General features: G+C 44.6%; 1 protein-coding gene across 25 annotated transcripts in view; it reads right to left on the bottom strand.

Moving 5' to 3' along the window:
• RAPGEF2 (Rap guanine nucleotide exchange factor 2) overlaps positions 1-25,650 on the bottom strand; it is a 253,329-nt gene that overhangs the window by 26,850 nt on the left and 200,829 nt on the right. For 13 of the 25 annotated variants that reach the window (XM_069744150.1, XM_069744146.1, XM_069744148.1 and 10 more), the window contains 8 exons: positions 22,023-22,154; positions 7,292-7,469; positions 5,487-5,623; positions 2,549-2,707; positions 1,973-2,125; positions 1,711-1,875; positions 441-548; positions 157-360 (listed from right to left, as the gene is read on the bottom strand). In XM_069744150.1, coding sequence (XP_069600251.1) covers positions 157-360; positions 441-548; positions 1,711-1,875; positions 1,973-2,125; positions 2,549-2,707; positions 5,487-5,623; positions 7,292-7,469; positions 22,023-22,154 — 1,236 coding nt within the window. Of the gene's footprint in view, positions 1-156; positions 361-440; positions 585-1,710; positions 1,876-1,972; positions 2,126-2,548; positions 2,708-5,486; positions 5,624-7,291; positions 7,470-22,022; positions 22,155-25,650 lie in introns of all 25 variants that reach the window. The other 12 variants (XM_069744157.1, XM_069744147.1, XM_069744143.1 and 9 more) reach the window with 2 other exon arrangements.

The following is a 25,650-nucleotide window of genomic DNA, read 5'->3' as shown; positions in this document are numbered from 1 at the left end:
ACCTTCCCGAGAAAGAGCAGCTTTTCCCCCTTTAATGTATAGAGTTTGTAGATAATAGACTTAATTGACATGAATTATTGAACTGGCTCTTTCTTCCCTTTCTTTCTCAGCAGTAATCAGTAGACATTTCTCGCAGAGAAGGTGGTCTTACCGTACCTGATCCCCCCTCTTTAAGCCAGCCTCAACAGCCTTTGTGCCAGGATCCACGCTGTCAACAAAGATACCAAACCCCTTGTCTGACCCACCCAGCAGGGTGAAAGGCAACGGCGCCTCTCGGGAGGGCTTTGTTAGTGTTATCAATCTTCTTTTCGCCTTGGCAGCACATGCAATATTTAATAACCTCAGATGTCCACCCATTTTCTGAAAGGCACAAGTAAGGAGAATTAAAATCAAGGAAAAAAAATAAAACATAAAACAAACCCATAAAAAACAAACATTACCTCTCGTTCCAAGTTATTTTCAAATTCCTCTAGAAATCGAGTCATAGCAGGGTCACCTTCAAAGTCGTTAAAGTGATTGTTGACCCAGAGCAGCACGACCCGAGTCACCTGTAAGGTAGAGGAGCCACGCTCAGCCAAATAGCACTAATAGATAGAAAATACATCATAAATACACCTTAACAGAACAGCAAACACACTATTGGGATACAACACAGTGACTAATCTAGTGCTGTACAGTGGACATCCATTATGGGATACCGCCGTGTCTTTAGAGGTTTAAAATTCTGCACGGATTTCTATTTAAAGGGAACCAAATCTGTTGACACATGCTGCCCAAACCACGGGCAGCAGTACTCAGGGCCTGGCTGCAGACAGGTATGTTCTCTCCGAATAGGGACCGTAATGAGCGATGAGACTAGTCCGATACGGCCCCTGGCTGGCTTCTTCCCACACCACTCTAGTTGATTGACAGGTCTTTCCCATGGGTACACACGGATTGACAGGTCTCTTCCATAAGTGTACATAGGGACAGGCCAGAGTCATCACTAGCTATGCTCCCTAGCCAGACATTCAGATCATATACTGTATATAAATTAATGTGGCTGCAAACAAGCAGCCAGGCTTGGAGTCACGCTGCATGGTTTGGGCAGAATGAATTGAATAACAGGTTCTTTTAAGAATGATCATTGCTCAGTTTGATGAAATGAACTTAAAAGGGGTTATCCCCATCTGCAAGACCCTATCCCAATAAGTAGTAGGTATAATATTAGCCAATACCTCCAATTAGAAATCCAGTATAGTTATTAGCCATGACCCTCCCCCATATGCAGAGCATTGCAGTAGCTTAGGTATCCATAGTTACGACCGCCAACACAATGACCGTTGTTAGTGGTCGTAACCATGGATACTTAAGCTACTGCAATGCCAGCACATGGGGTAAGAATCAGAAGAACTAGACTACATTTCTAATTGGAGGTTTCTGCGAGTATTATTAATACACGTACTATTGGGATAGGATCCTGGAGATGGGAATACACCTCTAACCCTACAGTATGTAGTGAGCTCCAGCTCTTTCTGTAACTTACAGCTCTATATCAGTAAAGCAGGGCTCACGCTGCTCTAAGTATAGAGAAATTAATCAGCACACACTTTTTAGATTACAGTAAATGGAGAGTCGCCTTCAGGGGGATCGGGGTAGTCGCACACTCCAGAATAGCAGCAGTACACAGCCTCTTTTACACATGTTACTATTATACACAGTTTTTCTAACCTTGTCCCTAAGGCTAGAGTCATTAAACCACTCCAACAACTTCTTCCCAACTTCCATGGGACTTGACAAAAAAGTTCTGTAGGTGAGGAGGAAATCTTCGATATATGTGGGGTCAACCACAGAATGTTCTTCCACGAGATGCATGGTTAGTCGCTCCGCAGTCCCCTGCAGAAGACGTTCAAGCATATAGACGATCGTAAGCAACACAAAAACAAGCATCAGGAAACCAAACCATAAGGGATGAAAGTGCAGCTTCTGTCACCTTGATGACGATGTGGCCTTTCCTGGTGCCAGTGCGATCCAGCTCCCTGTGCTCCTTCACCATCACAATTTCACCTTCCTCCTCCACCTTTTGCATGTTCTTCTCCACCTGGTTCAGGATCCGGCAATAGTCTTGCTGAGCTATGCAAACAAACTGTGGAAAGAAGGAAGTGATGAATATAAAGAAGAAATGAAGGAAGTATTCTATGTCTAGGTCCTGTGTCTCCTAAGGTGGCCCCTTTCTCAGGACAGGCCTGGTCTTGTGCCGCTGTGAATGGTGAGGTGCCCACGTATGTAGAATTCTCTACGCTCACTAATATGGGAGCTACTAAAACAGCAAAGAAGCCCGAACACACAATGTGATGAGCTTAGGCGAAAAGAACTGTCATATTAAGAAAGGTCCTTTTCAATGGCAGAAAAAGCTCCAAATTTGGGCTAAAACAAGCAATATCTGTCATGTGAAACATTTTAGCTGCAGCAGATTATTCCACGCAGGACAGTCACCGCCACATAAAGGACCCGACTGTCGTGAGAAGAGACACACTGCGCAGCCTGGCTGACATCTTCACCTACGTACCTGGCAATCATCCACTTTGGTCCTCATCACTCCCTTCATGTATTCCTTCTCCATGGTTGGAGACACGCCAAAGCTGTTTCCCATGCAAAGTATTTCTGTTCTCCCGTCAGGATATGTCACTTCTACTGAGCCATTTAAAATGACTGACCAGGAATCGAGCTAGAAAGCCAGAAAGAGAGAAAATTAAATTAACTGGCATTAAAACCCTGCTGACCATGTTTACACATGGAGGTGCTAGGCTTGTAAAGGTGAAATACCTGGAAACTATGATATCAACTACAGAGAACCAGACAGAACGGATACCTAGAGTTATTATACAGGGTCGGATACAGATATAACCGATACCAAGAGTTATTATACAGGGTCGGATACAGACATAACCCAATACCTAGAGTTATTAAACAGGATCGGATACAGACATAACCGATACCTAGAGTTATTATACAGGGTCAGATACAGACATAACGGATACCTAGAGCTATTATACAGGGTCGGATACAGACATAACCGATATCTAGAGTTATTATACAGGATCAGATACAGACATAACCGATACCAAGAGATATTATACAGGGTCAGATACAGACATAACCGATACCTAGAGTTATTATACAGGGTCGGATACAGACATAACCGATACCTAGAGTTATTATACAGGGTCAGATACAGACATAACCGATACCTAGAGTTATTATACAGGGTCGCATACAGACATAACGGATACCTAGAGCTATTATACAGGGTCGGATACAGACATAACCGATATCTAGAGTTATTATACAGGGTCAGATACAGACATAACCGATACCTAGAGTTATTATACAGGGTCGGATACAGACATAACCCAATACCTAGAGTTATTATACAGGGTCGCATACAGACATAACGGATACCTAGAGCTATTATACAGGGTCGGATACAGACATAACCGATATCTAGAGTTATTATACAGGGTCAGATACAGACATAACCGATACCTAGAGTTATTATACAGGGTCGGATACAGACATAACCCAATACCTAGAGTTATTATACAGGGTTGGATACAGACATAACCGATACCAAGAGATATTATACAGGGTCAGATACAGACATAACCAATACCTAGAGTTATTATACAGGGTCGCATACAGACATAACGGATACCTAGAGCTATTGTACAGGGTCGGATACAGACATAACCGATACCTAGAGTTATTATACAGGGTTGGATACAGACATAACCGATACCAAGAGATATTATACAGGGTCAGATACAGACATAACCGATACCTAGAGTTATTATACAGGGTCAGATACAGACATAACCGATACCTAGAGTTATTATACAGGGTCGGATACAGACATAACCAATACCTATATAGTTATTATATAGGGTCAGATACAGATGTAACCGATACCTAGAGTTATTATACAGGGTCGGATACAGACATAACCAATACCTAGAGTTATTAAACAGGGTCGGATACTGACATAACCAATACCTAGAGTTTTTATACAGGGTCGGATACAGACGTAACCGATACCTAGAGTTATTATACAGGGTCGCATACAGACATAACCGATACCTATATAGTTATTATACAGGGTCGGATACAGACATAACCGATACCTAGAGTTATTATATAGGGTCGGATACAGACGTAACCGATACCTATATAGTTATTATACAGGGTCAGATACAGACATAACCGATACCTATATAGTTATTATACAGGGTCGCATACAGACATAACCGATACCTATATAGTTATTATACCGGGTCGGATACAGACATAACCGATACCTATATAGTTATTATACAGGGTCGGATACAGACGTAACCGATATGTACAGTTATTATACAGATATGACATACCTAGAGTTATTATACGGGATCGGATACAGATATAACCGATACTTATATAGTTATTATATAGGGTAGGATACAGAAGTAACCAGTATGTACAGTTATTATACAGGGTCAGATACAGACATGACCAACACAGATATTTATTATTTAGGGTTGCATACAGACATAACCAATTCCGATAGTTATTATATGGGGTCAGATACAGACATAACCGGCACCTAGAGTTATTATACAGAGCTGGTTACAGACGTGACCGATACAGATATTAATTATTTAGAGTTGCATACAGACATAACAGATTCCTATAGTTCTCATATGGGGTCGGATACAAACATGACCTATTTCTATAGTTATTATATGGGGTCGGATACAGTCATAACCGATACCGATAATTATTATATAGGGTTGGATACAGATATAACGTATTCCAATAGTTCTTTTATAGGGTCGTATACAGCCATAACCAATTCTTAGTTATTATATAGGGTCAGAAACGGACATAACAGTACCTTTAATTATTATATAGGGTCAGATCCAGACAGCCAATACCGATGTTTATTAATTACAGAGGTCAGATACAAACATAACCGACATTTATTAGAAAGGTCAGATATATATTAGGCAGGGTTGGATACAGACATAACCACTGCTAGTAGCGGTAGACGAGGGATACAGACATAACTAACAGTGATACTTATTAGAGTGGTCAGATACAGATGTAACCGATACAGATGATTATTAGAGAAGGTAGGATACAGATATAACCAATACAGGCGAAACAAATATTTATTACAGAAGTCTGACGCAGACAATCAATATCAATATTACTAGAAAGGGCCAGATACAGACAAAACTGACATTTATTAGCGAGGTGAGATAATGGATTTTACTTGTATTACTTAAATGGTGTACATTACATCATATTTGAGCTCCTGACTATAATGGAGCAAAGAAACCCACCACAGTCACCATCTCCCAAGTTTATCAGCACAGCTCTACAGCAGACCTCACAATCACTACAGATGAATCCATTTCTGATAACATATTCAATAGTGTCATGTAAAATAATAAAAACAAATCTCTAACCTCCTCGCCATCATTTAGGACGACAGTCCCTGCCCGCTCCACCACAGCGAACACCATGACGGCGCACAGTTCACGCCTGACGGACATGGTCATGTTGGCAAAAGCTGGCAGCTGGTGCATGAACTCCAGGAGTTGCTCTGGAGAAAAAATAAAGGGAAAAATACAATAATCAATACAAAAAAGGAGAATAAAACAAATGACAACAAGAAATGACAAACTAATACCACACGATGAATGTATGCAAGTGTACAGACACATGAATAATTACTGCCAAAAACACTTCTACCAATAATCTAAATATTGCACTTTTTCGGTGTAGGTGCAGCAACCGAAAAACCTCAATATGTCATTTAAATCTTGTTTCTCTTTTTATGTCATTCACTGAATTTATTAATTTAATATTTTTAATAGATTAAACTTTTATGGACACAACAATTTCATGTTTTTTCTTATACTTTTTTTTTGTTTAGGCAGTGTATAGTAAGTCATAATTTCCTATGAAAGTCAGCCAATAGTCATAGCAGGCTCCTAGCGGCCATACCAAACCGCAGCCATCCTGCGATCACTTCACAGGGTGTGCGGAGGAGTGGACAGACCTGCGCACCATCCTAGATCACTCGTTTTAAATGTCACCGTCAAGAGATTGAATTTAGTATATAACAGAAGAAAGCAGAGCTCAGCTCCGCTCGCTGCTGCTGGGACTAGATACTGACGGGTAACACAGTCATCATAGGCCAGGTATGATGGAGGATCAGCTCCTGAGCCGGCATCATACATGGGGGCCCAACATATGACATACCTCTATATCATATGTCAGCAAGGGGTTACGTTCGTTGTGTCCCATAAAGCAGCCTCAATTGACTATTAAAATCCTCCAACCCCAAAAGGCACTAGGCTGTCACATGCCTGGGTGAACTCCCTATATAGAAGTCTTGTAGCCAAGAATACAGTCTACATAAAAAGAAAATATACAAAGACCCTTTAACGTGTATTTTAGAGGAAACTATTCTGTCCAGCTGATGTCCTGGTGGGGAGACATCTGCTTTGGTTTCTTATAGTGGAGTACAATATATAATATTACAAGTACTGCTTATGAATGAATAAGGAGATAAGTGGTTTCCATTACGCTCCCATGGGAACATACCCATTCTCTGGCGGAGATTTTCCTGCCAAGCTGCTGCAGTTTGGCCGCACATTTCACCCTATGAATGATGGAACCTAGAATCTGCAGCGTAAACTGACATACTGTGGCCTCTGTAGCACCGGTCACTTTACTTCTGACTTCTCTCTGAAGCCGGAGGATGTCATTTCTTGAAGAGATTCACAGCGGTGCCAGTGTGCACATAATCTAAAAGTACATTTTGGCTTTAGAAGCTCAAGGAGTGAGAGCTATTGGCAAATTTAACCGCGTTTTAATAGGATTTTAACAACTATCGAAGAGCCGTGTACAAAAACTAATGTACATTCTGTGTGTACATACTGAGGGGGGTTTCTCAGTAGTTGCTATGGTGATTGATTACTAGATCCTGACCTTTATCAGAGGCATAGGTAAGGCTGGCTATACAAATAAGACTGCTGTCAGTCAGCAGCTATACCAGCCGAGTCTCCCACACACAGGAACACGCCTGTGTTCTGTAGGAGAAAAGGTCACCGACACATACCTCTGACGGTGGCTTATCTCAGGGAGACCACCACCATAAGGCGGCCGGCACCCCCAAGTACCTTGTCTCTACTAGTCGGCATTTATCTAATGTGTATGGGAGCCTTAAGGTGGGGCATCTGGGACGGCCTGTAACAAGGCTTACCAATGTCATCATCCGTTCGGTCAATGGGATCTTTCTCCAAGCAGTCTCTTACGATGTCTCGGCTCATTAGAGGGTCGGATGCTCTCTCAATGTCCTCTTCATCATCGTCATCTTCAGAGTCCACAGCAGTCTCTGGTAACCCACTCAGGTCCATGTCTCCGGGCTCACTTTCTGTGGCCTAATTAAAAGAAACAAAGAGAAAGGAATCACTAAAAGCTCCACCACCGGGATTGCAGGTAACTACCGTACATCATCTGTGGTGTCTGCAGATCCTAAAGTGTCACACAACATGTGGGGATTATTTTCATAGACCTCCCGTGTGCAGTGTGCAGTGTCAGGAGGCAAATTCTTGCCAAGGTTTAACATCTTTCTTCTAGTCGAATTAAGTAACCATTGTATGATAAACTTCCAGAGGATGACGCACATGGGTCACTTTATCATGCAGAGATACATTATAATGTAACAATATGTAACCTTACAAAGCTGAAGCTACCGACAGCTCCAAAGAATACTCCACGTAACACCAATACATGGGCGGCAGCCAAAAGGTCATTGCGGTAATCCACAAAGCCGGATAACAACCCTACACAGGTCTGAGGACAACTGAGATGTAAAGTGCCACATTCTAGTGGGAAAATGGAAACTTTCATAAACTTGAATGAAAGTTTAGTCCCTATGCATCCGATACTATGACCGAAGGCTTCTACCGATTACACACCTGCAGCCCTGCCCGAGGCTGAAAGGCTTAAAGAAACATGAATGGCCAGATGTCGATGCTGAACATCACATGCTGCCGAGATCAGATGATATTGCTCTTGAGATTTGCAGCACCTTCCTCAGCCAAATTGCACCAAAAAATACTTGACATGCGAGACTCACCTTAAGATTGTGACCTACTGATATATTATAGAAATTCCTATAGTTTGGCCACTATGACAAGGGCTCCTGGGCTGCCCTACTGGGCTTCTTAGGTGTACAGGAATAGGCAGATGCCTACAGCTACGCTACTGACTATGCCTGAAAGAGAGGACATCCATGCCGAAGTCAGTAGTCTGTACTGGAAGGCGCGGTTCTCTGCCATCATCTCGAATCACTCATCTCTTTCTATGTACAGAAATCTCTTGTGGCTTTATTCTGCATTTGCAACATCAGACCGCATCAGAAAATAATTGCTTTATGGCAACATGTGATCATACTCAGGAAACGGCATCTTGCAGGGGCTAAACTGAGCCTACATTATAGAAGAATGAGGTCTGTCCTCAGCTGCTCCTTACAGGCCACGATCTATTCCGCACACAGGAAAGGTAACGATCATTAAGCTTAGGCCAAAAGGGAGAAGGAAGGACTACATCACCTCTCTTTAACCCTTTACCACCTATAAGGCATGTAAGGGATGGATTGCCATATGTGCATCGGTCACCAACAAATACAACTTACATGCCTAATGCCAGGATATAACAAAACTGATAAATCTCAGTGGACAAGAAGCCAACATGGTTAGAAATGTACACATCTTGTTATCACACCTTGTATTTTATTGCATTTTTATAAAGTCCCATTTTTGAAGGAGTTGTCCGGTCATATATCATTGACTTATCTACAGTATTAGATATCAATATTGGATTGCTGGGGACCCGACACCTGATATTCCCACCGATCTGCTGCTAGCAGCACTACTGAAGGCCATAGACTGAACAGATCTGCCCAGCTCAGATCCATTCAATAAGTAGCTGACCTTCCGCACTCAGCAGTGACTGCTACACAATACACAAATCCACAAATTGTAGATCCATTCCATGTTTACATCCGGCAGCTACTGGGGCTAATAACAGTTGTTCAGTGGGGGTGCCAAGTGTTCAGTTTTATACAGGACAAACCCTTTAAGATGAATTCACTGGTTAGAGGGCAAAATAGTATGCTTTTGGCCTTAGACTGGTATAATAATAATAATAATCTTTATTTATATAGCGCCAACATATTACGCAGCGCTTTACAGTGTAACAGTTTCAAACACAAAAGTCATAAGTAACAACGTTAACAATACAATAATTAAAGCAAAATAAGACGACCCTGCTCGTGAGAGCTTACAATCTACAATGAGGTGGGGGAGATGCAAAGTACAGGTGTGTATTTACAATGATGTATTTACAATGATGGTCCAGCCATCTTCAGGGGGTGGGGGATAGATGGAGATAGTGAATGGGCTACACACACACACAAACATAAAATGACTTTGATTAGTGAACGTGATAGGCCGCTCTGAACAAATGTGTTTTGAGCGAGCGCCTAAAACTATGCAAATTATGGATGGTCCTAATATCTTGGGGTAGAGCATTCCAGAGGATTGGCGCAGCACGGGAGAAGTCTTGGAGTCGGGAGGTACGGATTAGTGCAGAGGTTAATCGAAAGTCATTTGCAGAGCGCAGTGGTCTGTTAGGCTGATAGACAGAAATGAGGGAGGAGATATAAGGGGGTGCCGCACTGTGGAGAGCTTTGTGGGCGAGAACAAGTACTTTGAATTGTATCCTGTAATGAATGGGTAGCCAGTGTAACGACTGGCGAAGAGCAACGATTAGCCAGATGGACGACCCTGGCTGCTGCATTAAGGATGGACTGGAGAGGGGAAAGTCGTGTGAGGGGGAGGCCAATTAATAGAGCGTTACAGTAGTCCAGGCGGGAGTGGATCAGGGCGACAGTGAGGGTTTTAGCTGTCTCCATGGTGAGAAAAGGGCGGATTCTAGAGATGTTCTTTAGGTGTAAGCGGCACGAGCGGGCAAGAGATTGTATATGGGAGGTGAAGGAGAGATCGGAGTCAAACATAACACCCAGACAGCGCGCCTGCTGCCGGGGTGTTATTATGGTGCCACCCACGGAGAGGGAAATGTCAGATTTAGGGAGGTTAGTAGATGGTGGGAGCAGAAGTTGTTCAGTTTTGGAGAGGTTGAGTTTCAGATAGAGAGCGGACATGATGTTGGAGACTGCGGACAGACAGTCAGTGGCGTTCTGTAGTACAGCGGGGGTAAGGTCAGGGGATGACGTATATAGTTGTGTGTCGTCGGCATAAAGATGGTACTGAAAGCCAAATCTGCTGATGGTCTGTCCAATTGGGGCCGTGTAGAGAGAGAACAGAAGGGGGCCAAGGACTGAGCCCTGAGGTACCCCGACAGTGAGAGGAAGAGGAGATGAAGTGGAACCAGAGAACAGAACACTGAAGGAGCGGTCAGAAAGGTAGGAGGAGAACGGGGAGAGAGCAGTGTCCTTAATGCCTAGTGACTGGAGCCTAGAGAGAAGGAGAGGGTGGTCAACAGTGTCAAAAGCTGCAGAAAGGTCGAGAAGAATGAGCAGACAGTGGTCACCATCACGTTTTGCTGTCAGAAGGTCATTGGTCACTTTTATGAGTGCAGTTTCTGTCGAATGTAGGGGGCGGGTATATATCAATATTCCTTTTTTCTAAAGGTACAGGAAAGCTAGGCAGACTGCTACCAAAAAAGAGATCCTCCATAAAAAAAAATGAATAAATGAGAGGTATAATTTTAAAGGGAACCTGTCACCAGGTTCGGCCGATAAGAGATATGGCCTCCACCTTTCAGGGCTGATATACAGCATTCTATAATGCTGTATATCTGCCCCCAACCCGACCTGTAAGAGTAGAAAAATAACTTATTATACTCACATGCGGGGCGGTCCGGTCTAAGGGGCGTCACTCTTCTTGGTCCGGCTCTTCCCTTCTTGTGATGCCGTCCTCCTGCTTGCTTCATGTGGCTGACATGTCTCCTCGGCATCGCGCTCCTGTGTAGGCTTAGTACTGAAGTGCGCTGGCGTCGGGAAAGGTCAAAGAGCCACGGCGCATGCGCACTGCAGTACTTTGTGCTTCCCTCAATAGGGCAGATACATACGCCTGTGCAGGAGCGCTGTGCCGAGGAGACTGTGTGGATGATGCAGGGACACGTCATCCACACGATTCAAGCAGGAGGATGGGGATTGTAAAAAGATGGGAGGCGCCGGCCCAGGACCTGCGACATCTATCAGACCAGACCGCCCCACAGGTCAGTATAATAAGAGTGTTTTTTCTTTTCTTACAGGTCGGGTTGGGGGCAGATATTCAGCATTATAGAATGCTGTATATCAGCCCTGAAAGGGGATGGCCGCATCTCTTATGGGCCAAACCTGGTGACAGGTATAATTTTAACATTGTGCCCAATATTTGCTGCCTTTTACTGTGCTGATGCATGCACTACCGTGTGTCAGAGGTCTACGGTGGAGAACCCTCCCATGTACTACCTACACAATAAGCTCAGAGGTATTACAGACTTCAGGATCATTCACAAGTACGATTTTTTCATGCATGAGAAAAACGGGCCAATTATTAATTATTATTATTATTATTATTAATGAGCACAATTTGAACAGTGTCATCTGTTTTTCTTGTACTTGGATTAAAAAAAAAAAAAAAAAAAAGGTTTCTGTGCCTTCTCCATTCTGACAGTCTGTGAAAATAGGAAAGCACTGATGTCATCTGAGTGTAGTCCAATTTTTTCTAGGAGCCGTTGACTTGCATTGCCGATCTGTCAGATTAAAGTCGGACATGTTTAAAATATTTTCCGCAGACCACTTGGTCCAAAAGGGGGAAAGAAAAGGGGGTAAGAATAAAAAAATATATTGCACACGGCCACAAAACCGTCCATCATGTCACACAGGAGACTCTGCAGGAGCTGAGAAAATGATCCGTCTGTCTCATTCATTTAACCAAATATGTCTGTCTCTTTCTTAATGAGTGTTCTTGCCATGCAAAACGCTGGCCATACAAAATTCAGAGGGGAAATTAATATTTAAAGAGGTCTGTTATGAGATCAATGCAGATAGCCATCTGAAGATGCCGCGTCATGATTTATTCACATATGAAGAAAACGTCTATTTCCCTCCAAACGGGCACCCATCACATGACGGCCATTAACGTCTGTGGCTGCGTTAATACAAGATGACGGCAGAGGAAAAATCTTTACAAGGTTATTTATTAGGTATAAACAATATCATTTGGCGACTGGGGACTCTCCTTGTAATTAGCATCTGCTAAATGGGGGTCTTTTGTGTGACAGCCCTCGTCTATAGTACATTAGTCTGCCATGGTTCCAGCGCAGTGAATATGCAGGAGGCGATCTGGGGAGCCTAATACATTGTAATTGAATGTTTGTGCTCCCTTAATCATAGCAAGCCTTTAAATGGCGATTAATGCGAACTCAGGCGCATATTACCAGAGCCGAGACGTGCGATCATCAGTCTTTATTAAAGGCACTAAACCTGTACAGTCAAATTTCACTTAGAAATTACGAGACAATGAAGTGACGAGAGGCGCTCGCTTATCATGAAAATCCTGCAGAAAAAATAAGTCATAAACCAACATAGTAAGGTCAACTATGTCCTGTCCGACCCTGAAATCTACTCTTTAAGTGCCAGGTTTGATTACAACCTCATCATGTATTTAAGTATAACCGTAAAAGTAATCATTTCTCATAAATTATAATACAAGTGAAGATAAGAAACACTGGAATATCTTATCAGAGAAATTAGTTTTTATTTTTCGCTTTTGTTCTTAATTCACAGGTAAAATGTCTTCGGTGAATACAGATTCTCCCACTACTAAGATAAAAGATGGCAGTTGGTGCTCATAAAGTTCTATGGAGAACGGCAGCAGAACGTCCGTCTGTCCCCAGCTTCTCCCTCCACACCAACTGTCAGATGTCAGCGGTAGAGAAGGAGACCGCTATGGGATTTCGTAAGGCCGGCCCTCCTGTTCTCCGGGAGATAAGCGGCTGCCAGAAGAGTCTGACAGGCCCACTCGGAGGAGCATTTTCTTAAGGGTATGTTCACACGTTCAGGATTTCCATCCTTTTTTTTTCAGGACAGTTTTTTTTAAAAAACTGCAGCTCTTGGCAGAAAACGCAGGTCCTTTTTTTGTCCTTTTTTGATGCGTTTTTGATGCGTTTTTTGATGCGTTTTTTTATCCTTTTTTTACTGTGTGTTTCCTAGGAAGCTTTTTAGGGCTAAAATGGCTGAAAATACCCTAACCCTACCCCTAACCCTACCCCTACCCCTAACCCAACCCCTAACCCTAACCCTACCCCTACCCCTACCCCTAACCCTACCCCTAACCCTAACCCTAACCCTACCCCTAACCCTAACCCTATTCTAACCTTAGTGAAAAAAAAAAAAAAAATTCTTAATTTTTTTATTGTCCCTACCAATGGGGGTGACAAAGTGGGGGGGGTGTCATTTACTATTTTTTTATTTTGATCACTGAGATATAACCTATCTCAGTGATCAAAATGCACTTTGGAGCGAATCTGCCGGCCGGCAGATTCGGCGGGCGCACTGCGCATGCGCCCGCCATTTTGCAAGATGGCGGCGCCCAGGGAGAAGACGGCCGGACGGACACCGGGACGCCGGGTAAGTATAAGGGGGGGAGATTAGGGCACGGGGGGGGCATCGGAGCACTGGGGGGGGGGGCATCGGAGCACGGGGGTGGGGCATCGGAGCACGGGGGGGCGGGATCGGAGCACGGGGGGGCAGCCACACTCCGCCCACGCACTTCCGCCCGCTCCCCCGCACTTCCTGCTGCAGCGGTTCTGCACATCAAATCGCAGTAAAACCCGCAGATATATTTTTGATCTGCGGGTTTTACTGCGATTTTGACCTCACAATGGAGGTCTATGGGTGCAGAACCGCTGCGGTTCAGGAAAAAGAATTGACATGCTCCTTCTTTTTTACCGCGGCTATTCAGCGCGGCTTTTTACACTAAATTCCGGATCATGTGCACAGCAGTGACTGTTTTCCATAGGGTTACATTGTTATGTACCCTGCATGGAAAACAGCTGCGGAACCGCAGCGGCAATACCGCTGCGGTTCCGCAGTAAAAAACGCACTGTGTGAACATGGCCTAACTTTTCTTCTTTATGTGCATTTTGTAGCCAGAAAAAATCTGCATCAAACAACTTTATGTGATTTTGCAGATTTAGATTTATTTTTCCTTTTTTAAGTTTGCCTATTGATGCGTATTGGTAAAATCTCACCCACATTGCTCTGACAGTAATACCCTATGGATTATGCACCCACAAATATGGATTGTAAATCCCCGGCTTATTGGCCATGCGTACACTTACCAGTAAGTAACCACTGCGCATTCCCGGAGGATGAAGCAAACATATACTGTGACATCTACATATGCATAGCAAATAAGTAAAGGGCCAGTGCCCCACCACAAAAGACCCCTCTCTAACTGGCCAATACAACTTATACTAATTAAAATAATTATTTTGTGGGATACTGAATTAACGATTCAATACCCCACAAAATGATAATTTGTTATCTGCCATTGATCATTTACTCTTGGCAGGCCATCTATCCTCATTTGTGCCCTATAACCACATCTGCATATCGCATGCCGAGAGCTGTCAGAAGCGATGGTGAAAGATGAGTATTCCAGCCTGGAGACCCACTACAGCTATGGATTGATAAAATGCCATGGCGGGCGATCAGACCGATTCTGGCAACATGTAGCTCTCTCTGGTTCCCACTAGATTTTGCATTGATCAGGCTGAAAGCTGCACCGCTAACCAACAGTGTGAACACCGGGCCTAGAGCATCTACTCCTTGTACTGTAAGCTTCTCTAGTCAGCACAAGCAAAAAACAAAAAGGACATGTTTCTGCATCTTCATGAGTAGTAGTGGAGGGCAGATTTTTCCATGTAGCATAAGAGCTGAATCGCCCTCACGTGCCAGGCCCCGTAGTTCACTGTAAGCTGGCAGAAAGCTTTTAACAGCCCGTCCTGGTACATTCCATCTGCCAGGCTTGGATTCTCGGTCTGCGTGCAGCAATTTAATTACTAGCAGATTCCCAATCTGCCCACAGACTGTCAGTGCAGGACACAGGGCTGTGTGACGCCATCTGCCGCACAAGAAGAGCTGAAGGAGCTGCAGCAACTAGTAATCCAATAACTAGTACTACTCTTCACTTCTGCATGGTCACAGTGAAAAGCCTGCCCCTCCGGTTCTCGACCTTCTGGTGCTAGTCTGTATGCTTACAGTTGTGGCCAAAAGTATTGACACCCCTGCAATTCTCTCAGATAATACTCAGTTTCTTCCTGAAAGTGATTGAAAACACAAATTCTTTGTTATTAGTATCTTCATTTAATTTGTCTTAAATGAAAAAACGCAAAAAGAATTGTCCTAAAGCCAATTGGATATAATTCCACACCAAACATAAAAAAGGACGTGGACAAAAGTATTGGCACTGTTCGAAAAATCATGTGATGCTTCTCTAATTTGTGTAATTAAAGCACCTGTAACTTACCTGTGGCACCTAACAGGTGTTGGCAATAACTAAATCACACTTGCAGCCAGTTGACATGGATTAAAGTTGACTCAACCTCTGTCCTGTGTCCTTGTGTGTATCACATTGAACATGGAGAAAAGAAAGAAGATGAAAGAACTGTCTGAGGACTTAAGAAACCAAATTGTGAGGAAGCATGAGCAATCTCAAGGCTACAAGTCCATCTCCAAAGACCTGAATGTTCCTGTGTCTACCGTGCGCAGTGTCATCAAGAGGTTTAAAGCCCATGGCACTGTGGCTAACCTCCCTAGATGTGGACGGAAAAGAAAAATTGACAAGAGATTTCAACGCAAGATTGTGCGGATGTTGGATAAAGAACCTCGACTAACATCAAAACAAGTTCAAGCTGCCCTGCAGTCAGAGGGTACAACAGTGTCAACCCGTACTATCCGTTGGCGTCTGAATGAAAAGGGACTGTATGGTAGGAGACCCAGGAAGACCCCACTTCTTACCCCTAGACTTAAAAAAGCCAGGCTGGAGTTTGCCAAAACTTACCTGAAAAAGCCTAAAACGTTTTGGAAGAATGTTCTCTGGTCAGATGAGATAAAAGTAGATCTTTTTGGGCAAAGGCATCAACATAGAGTTTACAGGAGAAAAAAAAGAGGCATTCAAAGAAAAGAACACAGTCCCTACAGTCAAACATGGCGGAGGTTCCCTGATGTTTTGGGGTTCCTTTGCTGCCTCTGGCACTGGACTGCTAGACCGTGTGCATGGCATTATGAAGTCTGAAGACTACCAACAAATTTTGCAGCATAATGTAGGGCCCAGTGTGAGAAAGCTGGGTCTCCCTCAGAGGTCATGGGTCTTCCAGCAGGACAATGACCCAAAACACACTTCAAAAAGCATTAGAAAATGGTTTGAGAGAAAGCACTGGAGACTTCTAAGGTGGCCAGCAATGAGTCCAGACCTGAATCCCATAGAACACCTGTGGAGTGATCTAAAAATGGCAGTTTGGAGAAGGCACCCTTCAAATATCAGGGACCTGGAGCAGTTTGCCAAAGAAGAATGGTCTAAAATTCCAGCAGAGCATTTTTTAAGAAATTCATTGATGGTTACCGGAAGCGGTTAGTCGCAGTTATTTTGGCTAAAGGTTGTGCAACCAAGTATTAGACTAATGGTACCTTCACACTCAGCGACGCTGCAGCGATACCGACAACGTTGTCGATCGCTGCAGCGTCGCTGTTTGGTCGCTGGAGAGCTATCACACAGACAGCTCTCCAGCGACCAACTATGCGAAGTCCCCTGGTAACCAGGGTAAACATCGGGTTACTAAGCGCAGGGCCGCGCTTAGTAACCCGATGTTTACCCTGGTTACCAGCGTAAAAGTAAAAAAAAAAAACATTACATACTTACCTACCGCTGTCTGTCCCCGGCACTCTGCTTCTCTGCACTCCTCCTGCACTGACTGCAAGCACAGCAGCCGGAAAGCAGAGCGGTGACGTCACCGCTCTGCTTTCCGGCTGACCGACGCTCACAGCCAGTGCAGGAGGAGTGCAGAGAAGCTGAGCGCCGGGGACAGACAGCGGTAGGTAAGTATGTAATGTTTGTTTTTTTTACTTTTACGCTGGTAACCAGGGTAAACATCGGGTTACCAGTGAAGACATCGCTGGATCGGTGTCACACACGCCGATCCAGCGATGTCTGCAGGGAGATCCAGCGACGAAATAAAGTTCTGGACTTTCCTCAGCGACCAACGATCTCCCAGCAGGGGCCTGATCGTTGGTCGCTGTCACATATAACGATTTCCTTAACGATATCGTTGCTACGTCACAAAAAGCAACGATATCGTTAACGATATCGTTATGTGTGAAGGTACCTTTAGGGTGCCAATACTTTTGTCTGGCCCATTTTTGGAGTTTTGTGTGAAATAATCAATGTTTTGCTTTTTGCTTCATTCTCTTTTGTGTTTTTTCTTTTAAGACAAATTAAATGAAGATAATACCAAAGAATTTGTGATTGCAATCATTTTCAGGAAGAAACTGAGTATTATCTGACAGAATTGCAGGGGTGTCAATACTTTTGGCCACAACTGTATTCCAAGAGAGAACAATGGGAATGGCTGCACGTGCTGCACTACAAATATCAGCCAGCCAGACCCTCATGTAAGCGGAGACACGAGACGCTGGGCAATGACCAGGATGCAGGTACAGCTACATTTACTGTACACTCAGAGCTTTAGAGGACACCACCCTTGGCCTATATTAAGTTCCGTGATATATTCTACACGCTCGCCATGTTCTAGAAGAATACCGCCCCCCGTTCTACTGCAGTTATTGGTGGCTCTTATAGACGGATCACTGCATCTCATTTCTATAATATTTGTATGGAAAAATGTCTCTCCGCGGCCACAATGTTTATTGTAAGATATGTTCTGCACATTGGCCTGTACGAGCGCAGGGAACAGCGGCTGTCCGTTCACCTTGAAATCCCCCACATCCATCCAGCCTCCTGAGCGCCGGGAATCACGTGAGGCAAACAGGAATCTAAGCAGCCGTTAGTGCCTGGCCGTCCCGAGCACAACAGGATATTGTTGTCAAGGTCGGCCTAAAATAGACGTGAGGCAGTGTAAAAAAAATAAACTTCACATTGAGATGTGGCGACAATTCTCTAGTAGAGAGAGCAGCCATTGTGCTCAAGTCAATCTTCATTATAAAAGGTAAGAAGGCAGAAGGAATAGAAGCCATGTGTTGTGTAAAGCTGGAGGGACACAAGCCGCCTGCCCTCGTCGGTCTTCACACTTGCCGCACGATGCCGCTGTGGCGAAACTCATTGCACCTTGTCACATTCACTGAAATCAGTTTTCCACTGCCAACAATGTGGACGTCAGTCATGAAACATACCAAATTCAGGTAGCACTCCCCCTCCCAAGGTCCGGCACCAGCTCTCACCCACTGCTACAGTATCTGTATCTTGGTGATAATAGCTCACATCACCGCTGCAGCCAATCACGGAGCGCTCTGCTGATGTAAGCGGCACAAACTGGTGAGCGCAGTGATTGGACGAAGCAGTGATGATTGCTGTAATAATAACATCAGTGCTGTTGCCTAAAAAATGGAAACAAGAGCATTGCTAGAGAAGCCACAATCCGGGGAGGGCGAGTACTACCTGGATTCTTATTTCTCATGACTGCAAGTGTTTGGGGTCCGCACTATTGAAAGCTGAAAAATCCTTTAATAATGGAGTCAGAATATCAAAGGAAGTCTGTTGGCACAAAAATGACTGTTCAAACCACGCACAGGAGCTCAACGCACCTTCCCACCCATTTGCTTTCCATCCACCTCGGCCTCCTCTTTTGAATTCTCCGCTCTGACTACTCAGGAACCAAAGGATGGATAGAAGAAGGCGAGAGACTGCACAGGATGCTCGCCAGTACACAGAGGGTGCACCGCTAAGCACCTGTTTTCGGTTTGAACTGTTATTTTGTGCTGACAGCCAGTGGAAGTCTCTGTATGCACTAGGCCTCCACAGGGACTGCTACAGGAGAAGCGAAATAGGGGACTCCTCTTAAAGGGAACCTGTCACCTGAATTTGGCGGGACCGGTTTTCGGTCACATGGGCAGAGTTTTCGGGTGTTTGATTCATTCTATGTCCTCCGTAGTACACGCCTGCGCAAGGCAATCTTGCCTTGCGCAGGCGTGTACTACGGAGGACATAGAATGAACTTCAATCCAATATTGCGGCCAGCATGCAGCCAGCAGGTAAGGAAAAGGTGAATCAAACACCTGAAAACTCCGCCCATATGACCGAAAACCGGTCCCGCCAAATTCAGGTGACAGGTTCCCTTTAATAATGGCCTCATTATCTAATATATAAAGCTGAATGTGTGTGAGTATGTGTGTATGTCCGGGATTGGCATCTGCACCATCGCAGCTACAGCCACAAAATTTTGCACAGTCACACGTCTGGACCCCGAGAGCGTCATAGGCTATGTTGTGAGGCGAAATTTTAACCCCTCGCGTTCCAGTTCACCAAACAATTTTGCCCCTATCTACATAATGGAGAAAAAGTGAAAGGAAAAGTGTTGGAGGCAAATTGACAGCTGCCAGATGTGAACAAGGGGGACTTAAAGAGTGAGAGCGATGGCGCCAAAGAGTATATACCGTACAGTTGCTAAGGTGGGGCCCCGACATGGGATACTCACCACACACGGGGATATGAACACACACACAAAATGCGCCACACACTACCACGTGCTTGAACACATATACCACCCTCAGCACACATTCCACCACACATACACCAACCTCGCCACATAAAAGTCCAAACACAAAAGTAGCCGCTCAAAACTTGCCACGCGCAAAACTCGCCACATGCAAAACTAGGCTCACGCAAAACTCGCCACACGTGCAAAACTCACCTCATGGAAAACTCGCCACACGCAAAACTTGAACACGCGGAAAAATTGCCACATGCACAAAAGTTGCAACACATGCAAAAGATGTCTCACAAAAAACTTGCACATACTCAAAACGCACCACACATAAAACTCGCCACGCGCAAAACTTGCTGCACACAACTTGCTACACTAACCTGTCACATGCAACTCGACACAAAAAATTGCTACACGCATGTCGCCACACAAAACTCATCTCACAAAAGTCGCTACATGTATGTCGCCACATGCAACGCAACACAGACAACTTGACACATGAAACTCACCCTAAAACACACACAAGCCTGGTATTATCCTTCAAAAATAAAAATCGGATTAATAAGCAGACAAACTACAAGAGCAACAACTGTACCATATAGGAAATACGGCAGCTGTCAGTCACATGACCTGTCTATTATGTGTATGTGTGAGCTAATATATACTGCCAAGGGGGAGGGCTTCCTGTTGGCTGGGGATTTATCAGGCTGCCAATTTAGCTTACAAATACTGAGGTAAAAATACTGAGCAAATAACGTGTGAACGTGGTCTAATACAGGAGGAGATGACACACAGATATATACTATATACAGGAGGAGATGACACACACATATATACTACATACAGAGGAGATGACACAGGTAAATACTATATACAGGAGGAGATGACATACAGGTATATACTATATACAGGGGAGATGACACAGGTATATACTATATACAGGAGGAGAGGACATACAGGTACATACTATATAAAGGAGGAGATGACAGGTATATACTATATACAGGAGCAGATGACACAGGTATATACTATATACAGGAGGAGAGGACACGTATATACTATATACAGGAGGAGATGACTTACAGGTATATACTATATAAAAGAGGAAATGACACATAGGTATATAGAGGAGGAAATGACATACAGCAGGTAAATACTATACACAGGGGTGATGACATACAGGTATATACTATATACAGGAGATGACATACAGGTATATACTATATATAGGAGGAGATGACATACAGGTATATACAGAAGAGATGACACAGGTATATACTATATACAAGAGGAGATGACATATAGGTATATACAATATACAGGAGGAGATGACATACAGGTATATACTATATACAGGAGATGACGTAAGGGTGTATACTATATATAAGGCCACGTTCACATTTGCGCCTTTGGGCGCAGTGTCGACGCATACCGACGAATGCGTCATGCGCCCCTATCTTTAACATAGGGGGCGCATGGACATGCGCCGGTATGCGTTTTTCAACGCATGTGTCATATAGAGGCACAGACAGGGCGCAGAGGACGCTACTTATAGCGTTTTTCCTGTGCCGAAATTCCTGCTCTGTGCTTTCTTATGACAACGCATGTGTCGCAAAACGCAGCGTTGTGCACATGCGTTGTTGGCTGCATCGCCGACGCTGCGCCCAACAACGCAAATGTGAACGTAGCCTAAGGGAGATGACAAACATGTATATACTGAGGGGAAAATGAAAGGTGTGAGGTGAAAATGAGGGGTGTGAGGTGAAAATGAGGGGTGTGAGGTGAAAATGAAAAGGTGTGAGTGCAAAATGAGAGGAGTGAGGGAAAATAGTGGAGTGATTGGAAAATGACAGATGTGAGGTCGAAATGACAAATGTTGGGGGGATTGAGAGAAGTGAGGTGCTATAACTAACCACAGATATTTACTATGCCAAGGCAACGCCGGGCTCTTCAGCTAGTTCCCTATAAAGTGCAAACCCTCTAATCCCTTTCTTCACTATACCGCCTTCTATCTGGCATAGATTTTTTTTTACAAGATGGTCGAAATATGCATTTTTTGTTATATTTTTATTCCAGATATTTCAAAAGACATCTTTACTGATAGGTCTCATAGTCAAGACATTTTTTAAGACAATAAAAGTCACTGAAAAGACATTTTCTTTTTGTATCCAATCATCCCCGCAGTGCCGGCTTACCTGGTAGATGTCAGACAAGCTGCTGCTCCCCGAATCGCTAGTGATGCTACATCCTGAATGACTGGAGGACACCTGGGTCACCTGCGGATGTAGGCTGTCTGTAATGTGCAGCTTGGTGAAGTCAGCGGGGAGCTAGGAGAGAACAGAGCGAGGAGGTGAACATCTCATCCACACACAGGAACATTCACACCAGAAAGATGGCGGCTAAGTGACGTTTCCCAGCACCGCCATCATTGGGGACGTGCAGTCTATAAGACCAACAGCAAAGACAGCGATAAAGAGGTTATTAAAGAAAGTGCTGGGGAAATCAAAGGAAAATACAAAAAAGTTGAAGAGGGAGAGTCACCCCACAGAATAGGCTGTATTAGTATAGGTCAGGGGGCCGAGGGTCTCAGAAGAATGCTCATGAAATAGCTAATAAACTGTACGGATTGCTAAGCAGAGATGATGCCAGCTATAATGAGGGCTACAATGTGTTACCAGTCTGAACGGCGCATTTCCTTACACGCCATGATAGCGGGAGAATAAAGCAGATCCCTTTTCTTAAGTCGATCTCATCATCTCGATAAGGAGGAAGGCTGTGCAATTATGCGGCAATCACTGGCAATTATCAGCGTGCCGCTATATACACGGGCAGAAGATGCTATTATAATGAAGACGCAGTGAGGACAAGCTCATTGCCATGTGTCACAAGCCTACAATCAGGCGGTATTCAGCCACTGAATCACCTCTTCCGCCATCACCGCCAGCCCTCCCCACCTGCTCCACTTGTTAGCATCGAATGGAACAGCTGCACTGACAAAGGCCAGAAAAGCCAAGCCACAAACCGCAGCAATTCTAGAAGGGCCGTGCTGTCACCAAGAAGGAGCGTGAAGATCCATGGCCAGTAAGGGAAGGGAGCCAGAGACCGTCAGTGCGGTGTACGGCTCTGATCAGTGTCCGATTGTCTTCTGCCTGTGCACTTTACACTGTCGCAGTATAGCGACATAGGCTAAATGCAGTGTTGTATGTCACTGCTCACAGACAACGCAGGGAAACCTTGACTTGTAGGACCTCATGTGCGCCTTAAAGAGAAACCAGGACTTTGTGCAAAATGTTTTTATAATGCTATTCTCACATGTGCCAGCAGGGGCACTACAAGATGTAGCATTATAAAAACAACCTCTGTGATCAGGATTTTTGCACCCAGTCACATGCATGGCAGAATCATGGCACCAAACAAGCTCCGATGTACAGCGCCCATACTAGTATATAAGCCTTTACTGGTTTGGAACAAACGCCTGATAAAAAAAAAAAAAAGTGTCAGCTCTTCTCTGGGTGCCGCATCCATGAAGGAGAGACAACCACAAGACTCTTGCGCTACACACAGGCTTCTGCCATAATGTATTGATTTTCAATACATACTCTGTATAGAAGTGATACCAGGGCAGAAGGCGAGGCATGTTTGTGTGGGTACCCACGAGTGAACCAGCTGGCCAAACACCGCAAAAAAATACACCAAAATGAGAAAACTGGCACTGCACTCAAATGTGTGTATAAGGCCCAACCAATAGAAGCTGGAGGATAGGAGCTGGCAGTGGCGGTCGTGTGTTCTGCATTGTTATAACGCCTCATTCATACGTCTGTGTTTAAACATGACCCAAAAATGAAAATGGGACCATTCACATGAGCGCATTTCAAGGTCTTTATACAGACTGCAAAACTCGGTCCAGAGAATGGGGTCTCGACCCGAACTTACAGCCTGTACGATCAGGTAGGGAACCCTGGATCATTCCAGGTATGGTTGTGCACATAAAGATTGTGAACCCAGCCTAAGGCTACTTTCACACTGGCGTTTTTTTTTAATACGTCGCAATGCGTCGTTTAGGGGGAAAAACGCATCCTGCAAAGTTGTTTGCAGGATGCGTTTTTGCCAAATAGAGTAACATTACCGACGCATTGTGACGTATTGACACGTGTATCAACCGTCGTGCGACGGTTGCGCAGTGTTGTGGTGGACCGTCGGGAGCAAAAAACGTTAAATGTAACGTTTTTTGCTGCCGACGGACCGCTTTTTCCGACCACGCATGCGTGGCCGGAACTCCGCCCCCACCTCCCCGCACCTCACAATGGGGCAGCGGATGCGCCGGAGAAATGCATCCGCTGCACCCGTTGTGCGGTGCATCAAACGCTAGCGTCGGAATCTCTGCCCGACGCACTGCGACGGGCCGAATCCGACGCTAGTGTGAAAGTAGCCTAAGACGTCATCTAATAAGCTGAATGAAGCACATATCCTGCTTTATGAGACGAGCTTTTAACAACTACCTGATGCAAAAAGAAAATGTGTCACGTGTGAGCTTACAGAAGCCACTAAGTGCAGAATGTATGTCGTGTGTGAGCTTACAGAAGCCACTAAGTGCAGAAGGTATGTCGTGTGAGCTTACAGAAGCCACTAAGTGCAGAATGTATGTCGTGTGTGAGCTTACAGAAGCCACTAAGCGCTGGATGTGTGTCGTGTGTGAGCTTACAGAAGCCACTAAGTGCAGAAGGTATGTCGTGTGTGAGCTTACAGAAGCCACTAAGTGCAGAATGTGTGTCGTGTGAGCTTACAGAAGCCACTAAGTGCAGAATGTGTGTCGTGTGTGAGCTTACAGAAGCCACTAAGCGCAGAATGTGTCACGTGTGAGCTTACAGAAGCCACTAAGTGCAGAATGTATGTCGTGTGTGAGCTTACAGAAGCCACTAAGCGCTGGATGTGTGTCGTGTGTGAGCTTACAGAAGCCACTAAGTGCAGAATGTATGTCGTGTGTGAGCTTACAGAAGCCACTAAGCGCTGGATGTGTGTCGTGTGTGAGCTTACAGAAGCCACTAAGTGCAGAATGTATGTCGTGTGTGAGCTTACAGAAGCCACTAAGCGCAGAATGTGTCATGTGTGAGCTTACAGAAGCCACTAAGTGCAGAATGTGTCGTGTGTGAGCTTACAGAAGCCACTAAGCGCTGGATGTGTGTCGTATGTGAGCTTACAGAAGCCACTAAGCGCAGAATGTGTCGCGTGTGAGCTTACAGAAGCCACTAAGTGCAGAATGTGTGTCTTGTGAGCGCTTACAGAAGCCACTAAGCGCAGAATTTGTCGTGTGAGCACTTACAGAAGCTACTAAGCGCAGATTGTGTCATGTGTGAGCTTACAGAAGCCACTAAGCGCTGGATGTGTGTGTGTGAGCTTACAGAAGCCACTAAGTGCAGAATGTGTCGTGTGTGAGCTTACAGAAGCCACTAAGTGCAGAATGTGTCGTGTGTGAGTTTACAGAAGCCACTAAGCGCAGAATGTGTCATGTGTGAGCTTACAGAAGCCACTAAGCGCTGGATGTGTGTCGTGTGTGAGCTTACAGAAGCCACTAAGTGCAGAATGTGTGTCGTGTGTGAGCTTACAGAAGCCACTAAGCGCAGAATGTGTCGCGTGTGAGCTTACAGAAGCCACTAAGCACAGAATGTGTGTCATGTGTGAGCTTACAGAAGCCACTAAGTGCAGAATGTGTGTCGTGTGTGAGCTTACAGAAGCCACTAAGCGCAGAATGTGTCGCGTGTGAGCTTACAGAAGCCACTAAGTGCAGAATGTGTGTCTTGTGAGAGCTTACAGAAGCCACCAAGC

Source organism: Ranitomeya imitator, chromosome 1 (assembly GCF_032444005.1).
Source record: "Ranitomeya imitator isolate aRanImi1 chromosome 1, aRanImi1.pri, whole genome shotgun sequence".
Lineage (NCBI taxonomy): Eukaryota > Metazoa > Chordata > Amphibia > Anura > Dendrobatidae > Ranitomeya > Ranitomeya imitator.
The sequence above is the reverse complement of the archived record's forward strand: the minus strand, read 5'-3'. Positions and strand labels throughout refer to the sequence as shown.